General features: G+C 44.0%; 1 protein-coding gene and 1 long non-coding RNA gene across 5 annotated transcripts; one reads left to right on the top strand and one right to left on the bottom strand.

Moving 5' to 3' along the window:
• Positions 1-124: 124 nt before the first annotated feature.
• SPA17 (sperm autoantigenic protein 17) lies at positions 125-12,072 on the top strand. 4 transcript variants are annotated; one of them, XM_081843396.1, is made up of 5 exons: positions 125-273; positions 5,216-5,401; positions 8,437-8,507; positions 9,100-9,165; positions 11,766-12,072. In XM_081843396.1, the coding sequence occupies exons 2-5, from the start codon at positions 5,248-5,250 to the stop codon at positions 11,955-11,957; spliced, it is 483 nt and encodes a 160-aa protein (XP_081699522.1). In that variant the 5' UTR covers positions 125-273; positions 5,216-5,247; the 3' UTR covers positions 11,958-12,072. The 4 variants fall into 4 exon arrangements, with proteins under 4 accessions (XP_081699522.1, XP_081699524.1, XP_081699523.1 ...); XM_081843398.1 differs by having other exon boundaries at positions 135-273; positions 5,222-5,401; XM_081843397.1 differs by lacking the exon at positions 125-273 and adding an exon at positions 546-697.
• Positions 12,073-12,306: 234 nt separating this feature from the next.
• LOC309331303 lies at positions 12,307-16,824 on the bottom strand. The gene is made up of 2 exons (XR_014151799.1): positions 14,968-16,824; positions 12,307-14,133 (listed from the first exon to the last, which is right to left on the bottom strand). It is a non-coding gene; the product is annotated as an uncharacterized lncRNA (long non-coding RNA).
• Positions 16,825-20,755: the final 3,931 nt, after the last annotated feature.

Below are 20,755 nucleotides of genomic sequence, written 5' to 3'. Positions count from 1 at the left end.
CCGCGGCCCCGAATCCCCGGATGTTGCCGGGCTGAGGCGGCTATGGGGGGGGGGGCGTCGCGTGACGCCGCCGCCGTTTGTTGCGTAAGGCCTTCGCGAACCCCTGAGGCGGCTGCCGGCCCCCACTCCGCCCCGCAGAGTCCCAAGTCAATGGGCCCTGACTAGACGCGACAGGAGCGCTGGCTCCCCTGCTTCGGCCAAAAGGCTTGGCCTCGCCACCGCCTCCTTCTCTGGCCGCGCCGCGAGCTTCCCCTTGCGTAAACGGGCAACCAGGTGAAACCCGAGGGCAGTTTCAATAAGCGGAGGCCTGGAGTGGGCGGGTGAGGGTAGGGGCGAAACTTGTGCTTGAAAGGCGGGTCCGTCGTCCAATTGGTGGGCGACTCCGGGCATCCGAGAGGCGGTCCTTGGCTTGGAGAACGAATCCGGGGCTGCGCGAGAGCGACCGGCCGACAGATCCACTAACGGTTCGCTCTCGTGTCCCTCCCCGCTCGCCGTCCCGCTTGGGGTTGCCAAGGCAACTAACAACAAACGCAGAGCTTTTCTCTAGGTTCTCTCAGGCGAATTGAGAAAAAGGGCTGAGAGGTGGGGTTTCGTTATCGCTCCCGCCGCTTCCTCTCCCGCTCCCCACAGTCAAATAGGCCGAGGTGGGATAAGACTGATCGGAGCGCGAGGAGCCACTTTGTGACGTCACCTTCAGGTGGGGCGGGTCGGGAGAGGGCGAGTGTTTCTGAGCATGGGCAGAGTGCCTCGTCCACACGAAGGGGCAGCTAACCCAGGCAGTGGGGAATACAGTAAGTGGGTCTACGGGTATTCCTAGCTGTTGCCCCGTCTGGTTTGGGGCTGCTAGTCCAGTTCAGGGTGAGCCTTTAAAGTAGATTTCATAAACTCTGCGAGACTCCTTTGCGCTGCAGAAAGTGAGGGGGAAACGCACTGGATAATAATAATAATAATAATAATAATAATAATAATAATAATAATAATGGCAGCTGAGTTGGGGGACTGACATTAATAATAATAATAATTTATTTCTACCCCGCCCATCAAAGGACGCGGGTGGCGCTGTGGGTAAAACCTCAGTGCCTAGGACTTGCTGATCGTAAGGTCGACGGTTCGAATCCCCGCAGCGGGATGAGCTCCTGTCGTTCGGTCCCAGCTCCTGCCCACGTAGCAGTTCGAAAGCACCCCTAAGTGCAAGTAGATAAATAGGTACCGCTTTCTAGCGGGAAGGTAAATGGCATTTCCGTGTGCGGCGCTGGTGCTGGCTCACCAGCTGCAGCTTCGTCACGCTGGCCCCGTGACCCGGAAGTGTCTTCGGACGGTGCCGGCTCCCGGCCTCTTAAGCGAGATGAGTGCGCAACCGTAGAGTCAGACATGACTGGCCTGTATGGGCAGGGGTACTGTTACCTTTACCCCGCCCATCTGGCTGGGTTTCCCCAGCCATTCTGGGCAGCTTTCAACATAACATTAAAATCAGAATAAAACTTCTAACATAAAAAACTTCCCTAAACAGGGCTGCCTTCAGATGTCTTTTAAAAGATAGTTGTTTATTTCCTTGACATCTGGTTGCCTGGTTTCCTGTAACTGTTTCTTGCAAGGAGGAAACCAGCAGAAGACCCTTGGAGCTGGACCTCAGTGTCCGGGCTGAACGATGGAGGTGGAGATGCCCCTTCAGGTATACAGGGCTGAGGCCATTTAGGGCTTTAAAGGTCAGCACTAACACTTTGAATTGTGCTCAAAAACATACCAGGAGCCAAGGTAGGTCTTTCAGGACTGGTCTTGGTGGCCACTCCCAGTCACCAGTCTAGCTGCTGCATTCTGGATTAATTGTAGTTTCCGGATCACCTTCAAAGATAGCCCCACACAGACTGCATTGCAGTAGTCCAAGTGGGAGATAACTAGAGCATGCGCTACTGTGGCGAGACAGTGTGCAGGCAGGTAGGGTCTCAGCCAGTATGGGATTAAATTTGCTTCATGCGACATCATGTTACCTCCTTGCAAACAAATCAAGATCAAAATGAACATTCAGTGAATGAGTTTTGTGGATGTAACCAGGGATTGTTACTCTTGCATTTGAAAGCAGAGCATCGTGTGCAGATTCCCAGCAAATGGGAGACTTAGGGCACTTCCAAACCTATTTATTGTGCATTTATTCACATTTGTTGGCATGTGATTGAATTCCACCTGAAATTAGTGACAGTCTAGAAGTGGCCCAACTCCTCTTCTTCCAGAAGTGCTTTTAAAAAAAGATCATTATAAAATAATGGAATTGGAAAACAGGTCACTAATCCCTAATAATAGGTATAGCTCATTACAAGTCATCTTTTAATATATTTTTAGATTGTTGTAACCTGCTCTGGGACCTCATGGTGAAGGGAGGTTAAGAAATTAATCATAAATTAATAATATCAACCATATTGAATGGTAACATGTTAAAGATAGACAAGAATAAACCGAGTTGGGGGAATTGCTGGGGCCAAAGATGTCTGCGACATTTCTATGCTGATCTCAAAGATAGAACAATAAAGCACAGTGACCAATAAATTGTACATTGCCCTAGAATCCTAAACAAAATGAAGGGTGCTATATAAGGGTGCTATATATGTTTTAAAATTAAAAATAATGGTCATTTTGAATTGAACCTTGAATGTAGACTTTTCTGTCTGTTGTGTCAGTAAGGGTACTAAATCCACGGTTTGCAGCTCAATCTCGTGCATATTTACATAGAAATAATAGTAATTATTATTTATGACTTGTTGCCCCAGCCATGATGGGCAGCTTCCAAAACAATATAAGAAAAGCACAACAAAACATCAGACATTAAAGCTTTCCTGATAAAGGGCTGCCTTCATTTGTCTAGGGGAGGGCATTCTGCAGGGTGGGTACCACTACCCGAAAAGGCCTTCTGCCTGGTTCCCGTAGCTTCACTTCTCACAATGAGGAAGCTGCCAGGAGGCCCTCAGAACTGGACCTCAGTGTCCGGGCTAAACAATGAGGGGGAAGATGCTCCTTCAGGTATACAGGACCGAAGCTGTATACTCACTTGAATATAAATCCCACTGAGTTCAGTGGAACTTATTCTCAAGTAAGTGTTCTCAGGACTGCAAGCAGCTACAGGCAGTAGTTATGCTACAATTGAAAATATTTTCCCAAATAAAAATTACAAATTCATGTAGGTTTTGCATTCTGATCCTTTGCAGGTAGCTCAGAATGTAGAACCCATTGAGGTCAAGGAGACTTAAGTATAGTTTGATTGCAATCACAGTTACCGTATTAGCAGTACATTACTGTATGTTTACTGAGAAGGAAGTTTCACTGTTTTCAGTGGTGCTTATTTTCGGGTGGTTAGCATAGGATTGCAATCCTATACACACTTAATTAAGAGAAAGTCCAATTCTGCTTGTTGTGGAGTACTTAGACATGTACGTATAAGATTGCATTGTTGAAAGTGTTTGCGAATGTATGAGTTTGTTTCCTGTTTCCATATCAGAGTACTTGCGCTTCTAATTACATCCATTAGGGTAATGAGAGGTGCACAAACTCATATTTGTAACCTCGCTCAAGCTGTGAAGGTAAACTGTGACTGTATAAAAGGCAACTGAAATTTTAGCAGAGGTTTAATATGTACTGAATAGAATGAATTAAGGCTTCTATCTCTGCTGTAACTCCTGCATTCCCTGACTTTGCTTGTTACTAAATTCATAAGTAGAACTTTACAACAAACTGTTGTCATTTAATATCCTAGAGTTTATTTCTAATGGCAGAACTGAGGAAGCAGAGGTGCTCTATTGAATATTTGACTTTTGTATTGACTGCTTTGCTGTGCTTTTAAACATCTGTTTGAACTGCAATTAGCTAGTGGAAATATGTACTCCCAAGCTTTAAAAAGTAGGGCCCACTTAATCAAACCTTGGTGAGTTAAGTGTATGAACTTTAATCACATAAACAGATAAATTTGCATAAGGGGGGATTCCTGCAGAAGATAGCATACTTTTTGTGTTTAGATGATGCATTCAAGCATAGCATATGTACAACAGTGCTTTTCTGGGGGGGATGCAGGGGTATGCATACCCCTAAACATGTTGTGAATCTAAGTTTGGCATCATTGAGGGGCAGTATTTCAATATGAATAGGAAAATGAGAGTACCCCTAAACATTTTTTAAGAAAAAAAGCACTGTGTACATACATCAGTAATTTTATTTGTATAATCGCCTTTCCACTGTTCAAACCATGCTCAAGGTGGCTTGCAACATGAAAAGTATACATTCTTTCATAAATTGCAACAAGATATATAATTAATAAATGAACTCTGCTTGAGGAAGGTTGCATCTCTCTTTTTAGGCTAGCTTCAACACAGACACTCACAGACCCCACTCTCTATGCTCTATCTAGACACACAAGAGTCATCATCAGTATTCAAGGACACATTCCAGCCAGGGGAGAAATATTTACAGATGGCGCAGCTAGGGAGGGTGTCCCACAGGGGACATTCTGATGGTCAGCTAGAAATTCCTGAATAACCACATCTGGCCCAGCCCTGCACTAGGGTCTGCCTACAACAGCAGCCCTCTCAGTGTCTGACCATTCACCATGAAGTCAGGAAGTCATCTGGGATTGAGGCAGGAGGTCCCTCCTCTTACAGGAAGATCTGAGGCTGCCTTCCTAGCCTTCCTTCATGCTAGCTGCACCCCCTTTCTTGAAGAAAAGGGGAGTTATTCATGCAAAAAACATGTTAGAAGAGGAACATCTCTTGTCTTTCATTTGTGGGCATTTTGCCTTGATATGGCACTTGCCATATAAGAACCTGTATTAAAAATAATTTTAAATTACTCCCCCCCCCCCGGCATGGCTTCTCTGGTCTCATAGTAAGAAAGAGAAGGAAGTGCAGTCTGTGGGCCTGAAAGGAAATTATTTTAAATTAAATACCTTGTCCCTGGTTAAATGAGTTCTTTGCAGCCCCAGAGTAAAGCTGCCGTTGCAGATTTCTGAATATCAGATAGCAAATTGCAGTGATGATTATTGTTATTTTGTGCTTTTTGTGTCTTAAGTATAATGTAGGCATTTGTGTTCACGCTTCATTCAGTAAATGATGCAGTGGGTGGGGAATGTATGAGTTTCATAACTTCAGTTGTAATACCTGCAACATCTGTATATATTAGATCAACAAAAATTCCGTTTTTCAGATACAAAAGTAATGCATTTCTCTTGTTAATGAAGCTGCAGGTGGGATAGAAACCTATTGAGAGACAATGTCCATTCCATTCTCCAACACCACTCAACGCATTCCTCCAGGATTTGCAAATCTGCTCGAAGGGCTTGCCAGGGAAGTCTTGAGGAGCCAGCCTGCGGATATACCAAGCTTTGCAGCCAAGTATTTTGAAACTCTTCTCATTGAAAGAGAAAGTGAGCATAAACTGAGATAATTTCACATATGTTTAACGTATATGTGCACACATTCTTCTTCCTGAGGAAAGATCCAAACCAACCTAATCCTATGCACGGTTACTCAGAAGTCCCACTGTGTTCAGTGGGACTTCCAGGTAAGTGTGTACAGCAACCTTTCTCAACTGGTACCCTCCAGATGTTTTAAACTACAGCTTCTATCACTCACAGTCTCTCAATAGTCAGGGATGATTGAAGCTGTCCATAGCATCTGGAGGGCAGATGTGAAAGTCTACTGTTTGTGGTTGCAGCCATAAAACACTACCCAGTGCTAGCTTTACACAAACAGAGGCATTTTCTTTAGGTCATGGGAAACCTAGATTGGTGGGATGGGAAGAAGAAAATGCACTGGAAGTCTGAGGGTGCAGAGAAGACATGTTCCTCTTTCCCTTCTTGGCCATTTGGTGTGCAAGTACAGAGTACATGGCTTGCTCTGTGAACAAGGAGCAAAGATTCCACATCTTTACACTTCTCTTTCCCAAGATAGAAGGTTTTTCACACACTGTTGCATTTTGACCCTCTACTAAAAGCAGGTGTAGGACTTTCCTGTCTACTTTATATATAGGTATTATCCAGGAAAGTGTGTTGATAGTTATAGGATTGCATCTTGAGGCAAGGAAAAAGCCCCTGGTGGATTTGAAGCCCCTTTCTTCATTTGAAGCTACTTGACAGCAATCCAAGTATGATTAATGTCATGTTGTTGTGGCCTTCTCTTGATAATGTGGTACTCCTAGTTCTTTGGGAGAATTTTTATGAAGCATTTTTTAAAAAAATAGCCGGCCGGAGGAAGCAGGCTTGCTGATTGACCAAGCTACAAACATGTGGTGGTGTTTTTAATTGCAGGATGACTCACAGTGAAGCTCAGAGCTATTTGGCCTCTTTTTTGTTTTTAAAATGTCTAGTAAATGACACTTTTGGAGAAGGTTTATAGCGTTATGCAAGGGAAGTTAGTGAGCAGTGAATGTTCTGGGTGCAAGAGAAAGAACCCCTTACCATCTCATATAATTAGTTTTCCTCTTCCCAGAGGCAATACTCAGTTGTGCCTCAGAGCTGCAGGTAGAAGCCTACACTTTTTTGCTTGGAATGATACCCTCCTTTCAAAATACACTGTTCTTTAGCAGACCTTCAGAATGTAATTGGTTCTATACGTGTAGATGTTGCTAGGCAGACTGACACTCAGGAGGGTTATTTTAATTTTATAGGGCATGCAGCATCAGCAGTTTCATAATGGGGTTCTGTGAGTTCTACACCTTATCCACCTGGCCCCGAAACACAAATTGTGAAGCCAGATTTTATTATGCAACTTAAGGACACCGTGCAGATCTGTCTGCATAAGCAGGACAGGAAAAATATTTCCAAACATGGGGAGCCAGGCTAAGCTTCTTATGTTTGCTTTTTAAGAGTCTAAAAAGTCATGTTTAGGACAGGGATGGAGAGAGAGCATGTCACCCTCCAGTTGTTGAGCTACAGTTACCATCAGTTCCAGCCTGCATGACTCACATACTGGGAACCAATGTAGGTCTTTCAGAACCGGTATTGTGTGGTCTTGGCAGCCACTCCCAGTCACCAGTCTAGTTGCCACATGAGTTGAAGATGCCATTATATATCTGTTATTGTGAATCACCCGGACTCTCCCGCTGCCCCACCTTGGTTGTGTTGACCCTCCCCCTTCTTGAGTTCAGTATTTTTTTAAAGGGGCTTTCATTTCTATCCTACCTTTCCTCCAAAGAGTTCAAGGTGGTGCACCCACTTTATCCTTGCAACCTGGAATGCAGACTAGGCTGAGAGTAGCTCTCCTAAGATGACCCAGTGAGCTTTGTAGCTGGGTGGATATTTGAACCGATATCTCCTTGGTCTGAGGCCATGAAATATAACCTTGTGAGCATTTGTTTTGTTGTTTATGTTTTTAAAAATATTTTACTGTCTCAAGGGAAACTGTTGAATTGTATGAACGCCTTAAGCCTGTTTGTGTATTCCAGCCCAAAAGCAGGCTATGCATCTAAAAAGAAAGAGTTTGGGTCACAGGACACTGAGATTGTTTCCCGCCTGTGACTAATGTACCTGTGGATGTTGTCTGCTTAGGATGGGTGAAGATGAACAGAGTGGAATAAGCAGTTGTACGCAAGATGGGGCTGGTCCTCCAAAGCAGTACAAATGAAGTAGCAGCTCTCAGTTTGTGGGACCTGAAGTAGTTGCTGAAAACAGATATAGGCAGCAATACTATTGATACTTTCTTGGGAGTAAATGTTTATTTCTCAGGAGACGTTCATAGGATTGCAATGTACTAACTCCTTTTTGCACCATCTGTTACTTAAAATGGTATGAGTAGCCAGTATAGTCACTTCTCATTTTGCCACCCAACTGTCCTTGATTACCATTCTACTTCCCACCTACTCATGCAAAATTGGATACCTTAACTCAGTAAGATTGGGCAAATGTTTCATGACGTGTATCATTCCAGCTCTTACTCTACATTTCTTTCATTATCAGACCCTTTTTCCCTGTCGAAAACAAGATGTTTTAAAGCATTGTTTTGCCCATTCACTCATTTACTATAACCCATCATACTTGGTTGTTTCTGCTCTTTTTTTGGAAGGAAATACATGTGTTCTGACTTACAATCCTGACTCAACTCCATAGAGAATCTTGCAGTTGCTTCCCCCTTTGTCTTGCACTTGGCTGTATATAAGTACACTATAAATAGTTAAGAGATTTTTAAAAGAAAAAAATCCTACAATCCCTAAAGCTGAAAGTGCATAACTAGACCAAGACATGTTACTTGATACCTGCATTTCATTGCAGCTGCTACTCTAAATACTTGAATGGGTAGCTTATTTTGGGTTTGTCCCCAACCAAACTGTACTTAGATTAGACACACAAGAACAATAGATCCAAGTTAGCTATGCCTATTTAATTTTAGTGACGAGCATTGGATATGACCCTTATTTTATATAAAATAATTCAGTGTTTATTTTCTTTTACAAAACTCTGTTTAGAAAGTGGTTATGATCCATGTGAATGGGGAGCAAAAATAGACGACCGATACTACAATAACCATGCCTTCAATGTAAGTCTTATTTTATGGTGGGCATACTGGGGGGGCGGGATGGGACGGGACTAACAGGCCAGAGGGTGTGGGCAGAGGCAGCTTAGTAGCATAGGAAGCACTGTGGTGCTTTGGAAGGGCAGGTTAAACATCTGCCACCGCCCCCAAATTGCTATGCCTGAACTGAATCAAAAGCTCAGAAATAATTCTAGGTGCTCATTTAACACTTGAATGTGTCAATTGTGTAACAGCACTATGGAAGGTGGTAGAAAAAACAAATGTGTTTGTTGATTTGGTCACAGAGGCTATCAAGGCACATAGTCCATCCCTTCCTAGACTGTGGGTGAGGAACTTGTGACCTTACAAATGGTGACACACTTCAGTTCCCATCAGTCCTGACTCACATTGGTTGTGGAAATGGAGTCCGACAGCATCTGGAAAGCTACAAGTTCCCTGATCTAGAGAAAACCACACACCCAAATGATTGTGAGCAACTCCCTGACCCTTCTCATCCTACACCTTGATTGGGTTTGAACTGAGTATCACCTGTACCACCGGACCCTGGTGCTCTTCTTGCAAGCAAGTGCATTGAAAATAGCCTTTGTTTTTGCAGGAACTTGCACCACCAGGAGGTGGTGATAAAGCAGAGGAGAAGAAGGAAGGATCTGAGGCACAGCCAGTAAGCAATCTTCAATGAGTTCACTGTACTTTTCTTGAACCTGAAGACCATTCTCAGCCCTTTGCTACATAGCTAAATCACTACTGACCTTGCCATGCCCAAAAGCTGCTGTGAGGCAGTATAGAATCAGTGAGGCCAGACTAATCTTTGCATAGAATGCAGCAACAGTCAATTTGTCAAGATCTTTTCACTTTTCTAAATAATTTCCATTGCTTTTTATAGAGGGAGGCATCCAACTAAAACAGCCCATCATCTTCCCACCATGTGCACCCTGTGACTTCCAGAGGGTTAGGGGAACCCCAAGAACAGATTGGGGAGGGGGGAGAATCTGCTGCACAAACAGAAATCCTTCTGAACACAGGACTGTGACTTACCAACTTAGCTCTACTTTGGATACAACCCAGAGACTCTGATCGGTAGCAATCTATGGAGTCTCTTCTTCCCTGCATGGATTCCAGTTTCAAATCCCTAGTTGCTGGTGCACTGAAAAAAATCCTTCACTTGAGGTTAAATGCATGGCGGGGGTGGGGGTGGGGGAGAGAAATTAGCCTAGTCACATAAGTGAGAGCAGTTAACACATCTCTAAATCTGCTTTGGATAAAGTGGCAGACAGTGGCAATGTGGTGTGGGAAAAATTAAACAGAAAATTTTCCAATAGAAAGTTTTCCCATTTCATAAATTAATTAGTAACTATGAATGGATGCCAGTTGCAAATGCAATATTAGGTAAGCTTGATGGTGTCAGGTCCTTAGTTTTAAATACAGGTAGAATAAACATTGCGAATTAGCTCTCTCTCCCATGTAAGTAGTGGGGTAGGGCAGAGGAGGTAGGGGTGGGCAGTTGTCTCACTCAAATCAAGTAAAGAAATAAAAATACTTAACTAACTGACCAATTGCAGATAACTCGGTTCTGCCCCCCTAACATAAAGCCTGCCCCCCCAAATCCTGGTTACGCCCATGCCCTCTCCAAGGCATCAGGATATTTTCCTAAGCAAATTGCCCTAATCTGTATAGAAATCTTCTGGAAATCAACATCATGGGCAGCTGGCCCTATTTCAGGCATAGGCAAACTCTGGCCCTCCAGATGTTTGGGACTACAATTCCCATCATCCCTAGCTAACAGGACCAGTGGTCGGGGATGATGGGAATTATAGTCCCAAACATCTGGAGGGCCAGAGTTTGCCTATGCCTGCCCTATTTCTAACATTTCCCCAAGACACCTGGATGTTTGAGTTGGATCTCTGAACCTGCAATCAAAGGGAGCAGCTCATCACTGAGAGCTATGTTACACCTTTGTTCAACAAGTTCCATCAGGGAAAATGTAGGCACAGCCCAACCAAGTGTTTAAAGTCCCATTGCTTTCTATGAAAAAGGCTTGCAGTGTGAGCAACACCATAGGACTAAGGTGAAACTGTCATGCTCCCTTGTTATTTCTGCTGTTGCTAGAAGGTGTGGTGTTAATTTAATCTTGTTATATTTATACTCTTATTATTGAAATACTGCTTTTTGCATGCAGTTATAATTGCTATTGTGTTGTTTTATGATGTTACTATGAAATTTTTCTTGCAGTGTTGATTTTGAGGTGTAGTACTCTTTTCTTTGTTGTAAACCACATTAAGCATGCTTCTTTTTGTGGAAATGCAGCAACAAATAGAATGATGATTAGGGCTGGGTGATATCTGGTTTTCAACATTGTGATATACCGTCCGATAAACATATCGCCTGCTATACCACTGTATCACAATATATGCAATAAGGTTGGAGCTATGTAGAGGCACTGACTGGCTTAATGGTTTTCTTCGCATCTTACTTTTTTGCGTAACACACACATAACATGATTCGCAATATATTGGTAGGTCAGAAATTATGAAACCGGTATCATGATGTGGACTTAAAGCCGGTTTGGGACAATATATTGGTATATTGCCCAGCCCTGATGATGATGATGATATGCATATTTAGTCAGAAGGAAGCCCTGTTGTGTTTGTGGGGATTATTTCCAGGTAGGTATGCAGATATTTGCAGGCTTAAGCTTCTGTTCTATTCACCCATTGAAATCACTGGGATTTGAAACTTCTTAACTATGGATGAAGTGTACCCTCTGTATTTGTAACGTTTGAATGACATTGAAGCCTTTGTCCATTGCAGGCAAACAGATTAGGCAACTGCAGCCTATGGCATTGCTCCCCTCTCTTCTGGTAGGGGATTTTTTCTTCTTGCATCCCAAGGATGAACAGTTGGTAATATCTAAATTCTGAGTGCTAAATTCTCACATTTTTAGCAGACAAAACTTCCTTTGAAAAAATGATGGAAAGTTGCCCAAGTGACATACAGAACATCTAGCACTAAAAATAGTCCTGTGAATATATTGTGGAAAGTACATATTTAAAAAATGACAAAACAAGTTGCATTTTGTTTTCCCACCCACCTTAGGACTCATAAACCACCTTCCAAAAAGCCTTTGGAATAATGGAGGTTTGAGTTACTTTTAAAGCTCTCGCTCTCTTTTTCAAAGAGAGAGCTATATATCTCTTCAAACCCCTCAGCTGGTTAAAGGCAAAGCTTAGACATGTACATTTGTTTTTCTTTTCCATTGTAAAGGAGGGAGGAGTGGAGAAACCACCAGCAGCTATGAGTCTTATGAGCCTAACTGAAGAAGAGGCTGCTACAAAAATTCAAGCCACATACAGGGGATACAGATCAAGGAGGAACACAAAATCCACAAAAGAAGAATTGGAAGAAGTGAGGGAGGAGGAAAAGCCAAGTGAACCTGAAAAGAAAGAGCCACAGTAATGCTACACAGCAACCTGCCAGCAGTCAAGTTTAGAAGTGGCGTAAGGCAAAGCCCCTGGGTCTGCTTTAGGAGCATGTGTCACGTTTATGAAATAAACAATAACCTTCAAAAATGCACCTTGTCATTCTTGGTGCTCATTAGCAGAACAGCAGCCTGAATCTGTTTTAAGGCACAAATAGTGAGTCTCCTACTACTTCATCATCCTTTTGGCTACATTGAGGAGCAAAAGGAGGTATATGACTCTTTATGGCTCTTTTAGTATTTCATTTGCTAAGTTGTTGTGGTTCTATGGATGTAAAGTGCAAAGCACTTTCATGAACGTAGCCTGTACAATCAGACCTTGCATAACCTTTTGTGGTTGTGCCAGTCTTGGTGCCTCAGGTGGCTGGGCGGGGAATCTTTACTTTGGGTTGGAGATTTTTATATATATAGTAAGCCCACAACTTGTATGGGGGTTACATTCCAGGGATTGTGCCTAAAGCCAAAATTGTGTATAGTCAAAACCCTTGGGGTTCAATGGCAGGCAGGATTGTCAAAGTCATTTCCCCCATAATTCTGCCCCCTTTGCACCTCCTTTTAATTTTTTAAATTTTTTTTGCCATGCTCCTAAAGCTGAATGCACACAAGTGAAATGTATTTAAACATGTTTGCCAGTTTTGACCCATGTCTAATTTTTCTTTGAATCTGAATCATGAACAACACGGACCAAAAAATATCATGGATTTTGGTAAGTACCTACTTTAACTTTACATCCAATGGTATTGATGCTGAGTTTCAGTTTTAACACCAATACTGATTTTCAATTTTAACATGGTTCCTTTCATCCCTAGAACCAGGGGGTGGTTAAATTTTTAAGTATACATACATATTAGCCACAGCATCCGAAGGAAAGAGAGGGTGATCCGCTCTTTAAGCTTAAAGAGAAATACATATATCTTATTTCTGTTTCTCAGTTAATATCCTGGGCTCTTGACTTTTAGTTCACCAGTCTTAGAATCATAGATCATAAAATCATCAAGAGCTGGAGCCCCCCCCCCCCCCGGAGGGTTATAGTCCAACCCTCTGCCCTGCAGGAATCTCAACAGCCGTCCAACTTCTACTTAAAAACCTCCAAGAAAGGAGAGTACACCATCTCTCATGGGAATCTGTTCAATTGTTGAACAGCTCTTATTGTCAGAAAGTTCTTCCTGATATTTAATCAGAATCTCTTTTCTTATAACTTTAATCCGTTGGTTTGGGTCCTGGTCTCTGAAGCAGAAGAAAACAAGCTTTCTCTATCCTACATGTGACAGCCTTTTAGATATTTGAAAATGGCTATCGTTTCTCCTCTCAGTCTCATCTTTTCCAGGCTAAACATATCCAGCTCCTTCATAAAGCCTTCTTTCTTATAAGGCCTGGTTTCCAGACCCTTTTATCATCATGGTTGCCCTTCTCTGAACACATTGCAGCCTGTTGATATTCTTCTTAAGTTCTGATCTATACAAACTAACATCAGGATCAGTTTTGAAGAGGGACCAGGGTTACTTGCATCTCTTGACCCCTGCTTCCTTGACAACTCAGTTTAAGGATGTCATACTGCCTACAGTGGAGCTTATTTGTTAGTAAATGCAGTGCTTTTTTCTGGGAGTACGCAGGGGGTACACCTAAACATTTTGTGAATCTTTGTACTTTTGTCCATTTACTGTATTTATTTTCCCCGATTTGAACTACAAAATGGTGATTTTCTTGAGTCAAAATTAGAGTACCCCTAAACATTTTTTAAAGAAAAAAAAGCACTGAGTAAATGTGTGTTTAAGATTGTAGCTTCAGCCTGATTCACAAGGCCAGTACATATGTGAGGAAATATTTCTGAAAGGTGAGATACAAATTTCTTAACTAAATAAAAGAATGTATATATTGAGAGAGCACACTATACCCTTGGTAAGGTTCTAGTAAAAGCCACACTGCTGAAGAACAAACAAAAAGCTGTTACTATTTTAATGCAGACAGAAATGCTCCATTTTCATCAGAGATTGATTGCCAAGGAAGACAAGACGAGAAACACATGGTTGCATTTCCATCTTACTGATACATATTTTAAATAGCAGTTGTTGGGGAGAGGGGTTATGCATTAGGGACTGTGGCATGGGATTAACCCTCCTCCCTGGAGATGCTATTTGCCCTGGGAGGAAAAACCTGTGTACAGTTGTGCCCCGCAAGACGAACGCCTCGCAAGACGGAAAACCCGCTAAACGAAAGGGTTTTCCGTTTTGGAGGTGCTTCGCAAAACGAATTTCCCTATGGGCTTCCTTCACAAGACGAAAGCCCATAGGGAAATCTCTGGGACAGCAGGGAAGCGCAGCGCGTCTTCCCCACTGTCCTCGGACCTCCTCCAAAGGCTGGCGGTGGGGCGGAGAGACCTCCTCCCACCGGCAGCCTTCGAAAGGCTCCTCCGAAGGCTGGCGGTGGGGCGGAGAGACCTCTTCCCGCCGCCAGCCTTCGGAAGGCTGCTCGGAAGGCTGGGGGTGGGGCGGAGAGACCTCCTCCTGCCGCCAGCCTTCGGAAGGCTGCTCCGAAGGCTGGCGGTGGAGCGGAGAGACCTGCTCCGGCCGCCAGCCTTGGGATGGCTGCTCCGAAGGCTGGCAGTGGGGCGGAGAGACCTTCTCCCCGCGCCAGCCTTCGGATGGCTGTCCTGAAGACTTGCGGTGGGAGGAGGGTTTTCCTTCCCACCGCCAACTTTCAGAATGCTGTTCTGAATGTTAGCGTGGGGAGGAAAAACCCTCCTCCCACTGCAAGCCCCGGGAACAGAGGAGAAGCGCTGCGCGCCTTCCCCTCTGTTCCCGTACCTGTCCTGAAGGCTTGCGGTGGGGAGAAAAGCCCTTCTCCGCACCGCCAGCCTGGCAAGCGGTCTCCATAGGAACGCATTAATTGATTTTCAATGCATTCCTATGGGAAACCGTGCTTCGCAAGACGAAAAACTCACAAGAAGAAAAAACTTGCAGAACGAATTAATTTCGTCTTGCGAGGCACCACTGTACTACCATGTACCCTAAGTTTTCATTGCATGCTTGCCCTGTTTATTAAAAATGCTTTTATTTTTGCCTCGTACTTCTTTTGAGACTAGATAGATGCTGTTGATTCCTGTATGCAGTGTATAAGCTTGTTCTCTCTTAGTTCCTTTTCTATATCTAAAAATCTGTAATCAAGCTATTTTGATATTTTTGTGTCAGAACATACTCCCAGATAAAAGATGGAAAATGTAAATGCTTTGACTACTTTGTTAGTGCAGTTAAGGAGTGTTCCTGGTTAGAAGCTAGAGGAATACAACACAGTATTTTCACACCAGTAATTACTGGTGTCACAGGTATTAATGTTGCAATATTGTTAGTAAAACTACAACCACTAGATGACCCTCAGGGTCCTTCCAACTCTATGATTCTGTTATTCTAGTTGGGTAAGACAGCAACACTTCCCTTGCAGTCAACATAACGCTGTTGTTTTGTTGTACTATGAAAAAACGTGGGACATTCTATGAATTCTATGGAGTTCACATTGTGCAATACAGTAAAATACTGCATCAGAAATAAAAGAAGCAATGCAAATAAAAATTATACGACACCTAGTGCCGTGAATTATAGCTTCTACAACAGACAAAGAGAAGAATCAAAGCCCTCAACATTTTTCACGTAGTTCATGGGAAGGGGCAGATTTTTGGAACCATTGTTCTAGAGAGTATCTTTCTAATTCCTGGGCATGGGGGAGAGAAGATATGCTTCAGTCATCAAAACCTTGTGGAACATTGTTCTAGACTGGGGATGAGGAACCTGCAGCCCTCAAGCTGTTGTTGCACTACAACTCCCATCATCCCAAACCTTTGACCATGCTGGCTGGGGCTCATGGCAGTCCAACAACATCTGGAGGGCCACAAGTCCTCCAATCTAGTTCTAAATTTTTGTGTGTGAGATTGTATCTTATAAAAAAATAATAGTTATGTTAGGACACAGCCTGCCAAAACAAAAGCGGGGGGTTGTCATTTTTTCTTTGATCGAACACTTCCCTTTCCACTCCTCCTTAACAATATGTCTAAACCAATGATTGAAGAACAAAAGAGTTCCTTGCCTCCTTTGTGTGCTCGTGGGGTGGAAGATTAGCTCATCAGGAATCTTGTTTAATGCAAACTTAATAAATTGTCGCCAATAATTGGATATATCCCCAAGGTCTCTGCAATTATTACATGTGATCACCTGAGAGTTCTGACTCATAGCTCTGTGAAGGGTGTATTTTTAATTTTTTTTTTTAGGGTAAGAACATTTGTGCTGCCCTGCTCCTATGTCTCTTAAGGAGAGGGAAAAGTGATCTACATGTGCTTCTCTCTAGATGATACTTAACGGTTCTAATTTTAGTTTCCCAGCATCTCAGGAGGCTGTCACAACTCCCTTCGTGAGGGAGGAATGTGGCATCTGCTATTATCGCAAGCGTCATGAATATGCAATAGCGAAAGGAGAATAAAGTGCTATCGTGAGGAGGTCAGAGTAAAAACTCTTGGGCATGTGTCAAGCTGATTTCTTCTAAGCTGGTAACATCCACTGTGTTCCAAATGGATGAAGGGCAAAGGATTTCAGATATAGGTTTTTCTCTGTGGTATGAAGTAAAAGGAAAATTCATCAGATAACCTCTCTAAACTTCTCCCTGAGGAATAGCCATGTTGATCTCGCACTACGGCAAATGTCCTTAAAGCAGGAGTGGGGAACCTCTGACATCTGATTAGGCTTTTCAGGCATCTCCCCCATTTGGCTGACCAGGCCATTTTGGCCAAGGCACACCCTGCTTTACACCTGGTGCCCTTTATGATGTAGGGTGTGGCACAGGTAAAGACTGTAGGGCCAAAAACAGATTTGCAGACACAGCTGATCAGCCACTGCGGAGGAACAGGGGTGCGGGGAGAGTGCACCGCCCCCAGCGGCACTATCCCGGTGGGGTGCCATTGTGGCTCCCCGCCCCCGTGCGCTGGGTGCCATGCCCCCGGGACACGCATCAGCCACACCCCCGCCTGCTTTCCGCCTCACCGCCAGAGCTTAAAGCTCCATCACTGCGATCAGCTGAGGTCAGGTGTTCAAGAGGTGGGTACGGTAGTTCTGCTCACCTGTCAAGAGTTCACCTGTGGGGGAGGGGAAGATAGGTTCCACACACCTGTCTCTAAAGGCTGAACCTTTAAAGGCTGAGCTTTTGTGAACTACAATGCACTTAGCAGATTTTTTTTTTTTTTTTAAGGATTATGTTGAGTTTTGGTTACACAAATTTGTGAAGTCTTTAAAGAGCCACAATGCATTCAGGGGATAAAATTTGTTTGGGGACTTATTCGCAAATCCAGGGACTGTCCCCAGGAAATGGGGATGTCTGGTAACCCTACTATAGCCATCCGGCTTCCAACACCCTGGTCACCTCCAACTAGTGTATCTAATGGTGAGGGAAGATGGGAGAAGCAGTGCAAAACCATATGGAGAGCCAAAGGTTCCCCACCAAGTCCTTTTTTGTGACAGTACTCCCTGGTGTAGAGTTGCACCCCTTTTTCTGATGGCCGTGGCACCCACAGCATTTTTATCAAGCCATGCATATTTCATACCAGAAACCTCCATAGGCACCTGGACTCAAGTGGCATATGAAAGACTCCCAACATAATAAATAAACGGAAACGATAGTATCGTAATAGTCATTTTTAAAACTTTGAGTTAACATCTTACATCAAAAACCTGACAGTACCTAACTATCGAAGGCTTTTTACCAAGGCCAGACTGAATGTCTTCCCCTCTGTAGTGCTGTATGGTAGGTTGAGAGGAGTTCCCTACCAGGACAGACTTTGCTCGTGTGCTCAAGACATCGATTCCATAAATCATATTTTGTTACATTGTGCGAAGTATGAGCAGGCCAGCGCTGAATTGATACTACCCTTGCTGGTGCCTTTCCCGGGAAAGTCAGAGGCTCACTATGTCAGGTTCCTACTGGAAGACCGGACAAAAGCTAGAACTTTGGCAGTGGCAAAGTTTCTATCGGTGGTTGCAAGAACAAATGACCCCTATATTCCAAACAAAGTGCTTGATTAACCTGAAGGTAGGCTGTATGAACTCTGTATTGATTTGTAATGTTTTGTTGGTCTCTGGACCGTAATAAAGATTGTTGTTGTTGTCATTTTTAAAACAAGAATTCCTTGCTTGCTGCACTTGTTGAATAAGTTTGCACATGATCATAATCGCCCAAGGTTTATTAATCCTTTGCTATGCAGATGGTTGCTTTGGAGACTTCCAATTACGTGCTACACACACACACAGGCACACCATTTCACTATATATGATTGCTTAAGAAGGTCATTATGCAGAGAGCCATGGCCAACAGGTTCAAAATGCTGAAGGGACATAACTTTGAACATTATCTCTGGTCTAATGTGGATAAATTCCTGGCAATAATCGGCATTTGTGTTCCCAGGTCCCTCTGTACCGTTGTACATCCCCATAAAAGACGAAAGTAAGAACAGATCTGATCACACCCCTTCCAACAAAACTATTATGGGGTTATGGCAGGTGTGGGGCACCTTTGGGGCTCCATAGGTTACTGAACTACAACTCCCAAAAGCTCTGGGCATTGGCCTTGCTTGCTTGAGTTGTAGTTCAGCATCTTCTGGAGGGCCAAAAGTTCCCGGCACCTAGGTTATAGGCGCAGTCATGATGAGCTCTTGCACTTCAAAATTTACTTCTAACATTTTAAGAAAGCCTGACCTGAGCTGCAAAATTGCTAGGGGTGCAAAATTTTGGCACCCGGTGCCTCTCCAACACAGCTCTGTGCTTCCATCTCTGGGCTCTGTTGAAAACGGCTTCTCTAAGTGAACCAGGAAGTGACCTCTGCAGACAATGGAATGCCTCTTCTTTTCTTATCTCTGTGGCTGTGATCTGGGTGATGCAGACGCTGTTAGGCAGTTGAATGTGCATGCATATTCCGTTCGTTTCCCTCCCCCCCCCCGTGTGGCCTGGGGCACTGGCAACCCACGCTATGCCACTAGGAACAGGTATTCCATAGAATAGTGGTTCCTAAACTGTGGCCTGCCTACTGTTGGGGCTCCCTTCCTTCTGCCCTACGTCAAAGTGGGCAACATCTGCTGCTGGGAAAGAGTTGTCCTGCCTCTGGCTCCACCCATCACTAATGTGCAGCTCCTGGAAGATTTCCCATGAGGGGATGCACCCCTTCAATTGAAAAAAAAAAATGTTTCCCACCCCTTCTTTAGCAGGTATTCCAAATCATGACAGGACATAGAGAAAGCAGCATACAAATATCTCTGAGGTGCTCTGAGGCAACGGTTGGCAACATAATGCCTCCAGAGAAGTTGTTGGACTACAACTCCCATCACACCCACTGTTAGCCATGGTGGGAGTTAAGAACCTAAGAAGATCCTTGCTGGTTCAGACCAGCATACAGTGGTACCTCGCAAGACGAATGCCTCGAAAGACGAAAAACTCACAAAACGAAAGAGTTTTTCGTTTTTTGAGTTGTGGTTCGAGGACCCGACCCCCGCGAAGTAAAATAAAGACACAGGGACACGTGATATAAGGTTAATGGGCTAGAAAAGGCCACAACTTTATTGATTACAGCAATGAAAAGGTATTGGCTTAGGCATTGGATCGCGAAACAAGTGGGTTTATTCACCAGGGGTTCATCACCTGTTGATGCTAATCCAACTATAGGCTCACCCCTGATGTCACCGAGGGTCGTGCCATGGATCCCACCAAGCAGGCTTCGGACGGAATACACGACCGCCAGATTCCTTTAACGGAATACCCCTAGAAATTGAAGGCATAGGCGATGGCCACACCTAGCACTTCGACACACCACAACACATTATTCCAATGCCTAACCTACCCACCAATACCACAAAAAGTTGTGACGATTGCTACGAGGTAGGCGAAAAAACCAAAAAGCCTAATGCCAAATGGAAAAACTCCTACCAGGCCCCCCGGGCAACTGGGGCGACCAACCTAAGGTCCATAGCAAGGCCAATGACCTAAGCCCTAACTCAAAGGGAGTGGAGGGTGGGTGACTCGCACAGGACGACGAAGAGAAATGAGGCCGGGGAGAGGCTGGCGCTGCAGCATAAAGGCTGCTGGACACGCCCCCCATGGCACCTGGTTGGACCAATACCACAAAAAGTTGTGACGAGTGGCACACATTGGAGGTCCTCAAATACCTCACTGCCACTCCCTGACCTCAGCATCTTCAAACTGAAGCAGCTGCCCCACTGATCCACGCTACCTCTCACCATCTATGACCAAGCTCACTTTTGCGGCACAACCTCCTCTTTCCAGAAGATTCGTAATGCCAGCAGTTCTGTTTTCTCTGTGGTGGTTTTCTGAGTGGAACGAACAACATGTTAAGTTATCCTTACTTCAAAGCTGTAATTGGTACTAAGGGGGATTAAAAAACCTCGGATCGATTCGAAACTTGGAAGATCAAAGGGGTTTGAAAACCACCACTGCCTTGAAGATTAGCTTTGGGTGAGTCAGCCTGTGTGGATCAAGAAACAAACATATCTTCCATCACTAGACTTGTGACTCCTTCTGCATTGCCAATCCACACAAGGTGCTTACATCAAATGGGTCCATATTGTGAGTTTTCCAGATACATCCCAATGCTGAGTGTTTTTTCTTTCTTTGCATCATCCACATGATATTGTTCGCATCAAAATGCCTGCCGGTATTTCTGCCCTCCATATTAATAAGTTTAAAAAAACAACTTGTTGCCAACAACCCATAGGTGATATTTCAACAACCCATGT

This window comes from Podarcis erhardii, assembly GCF_964252035.2.
Source record: "Podarcis erhardii genome assembly, chromosome: 16".
In the NCBI taxonomy this organism is placed as follows: Eukaryota; Metazoa; Chordata; class Lepidosauria; order Squamata; family Lacertidae; genus Podarcis; species Podarcis erhardii.
Note: the sequence above shows the minus strand (reverse complement) of the source record. Positions and strands in the feature narration are given on the sequence as shown.

Bases quoted from the DNA above. Each gene is read 5' to 3' on its own strand.
- SPA17 (XM_081843396.1), top strand. From the start codon at position 5,248: ATGTCCATTCCATTCTCCAACACCACTCAACGCATTCCTCCAGGATTT. The intron at 5,402-8,436 runs GTGAGCATAAAC...AACTCTGTTTAG, and splicing joins TCTTCTCATTGAAAGAGAAA to AAAGTGGTTATGATCCATGT. The intron at 9,166-11,765 runs GTAAGCAATCTT...TCCATTGTAAAG, and splicing joins AAGGATCTGAGGCACAGCCA to GAGGGAGGAGTGGAGAAACC.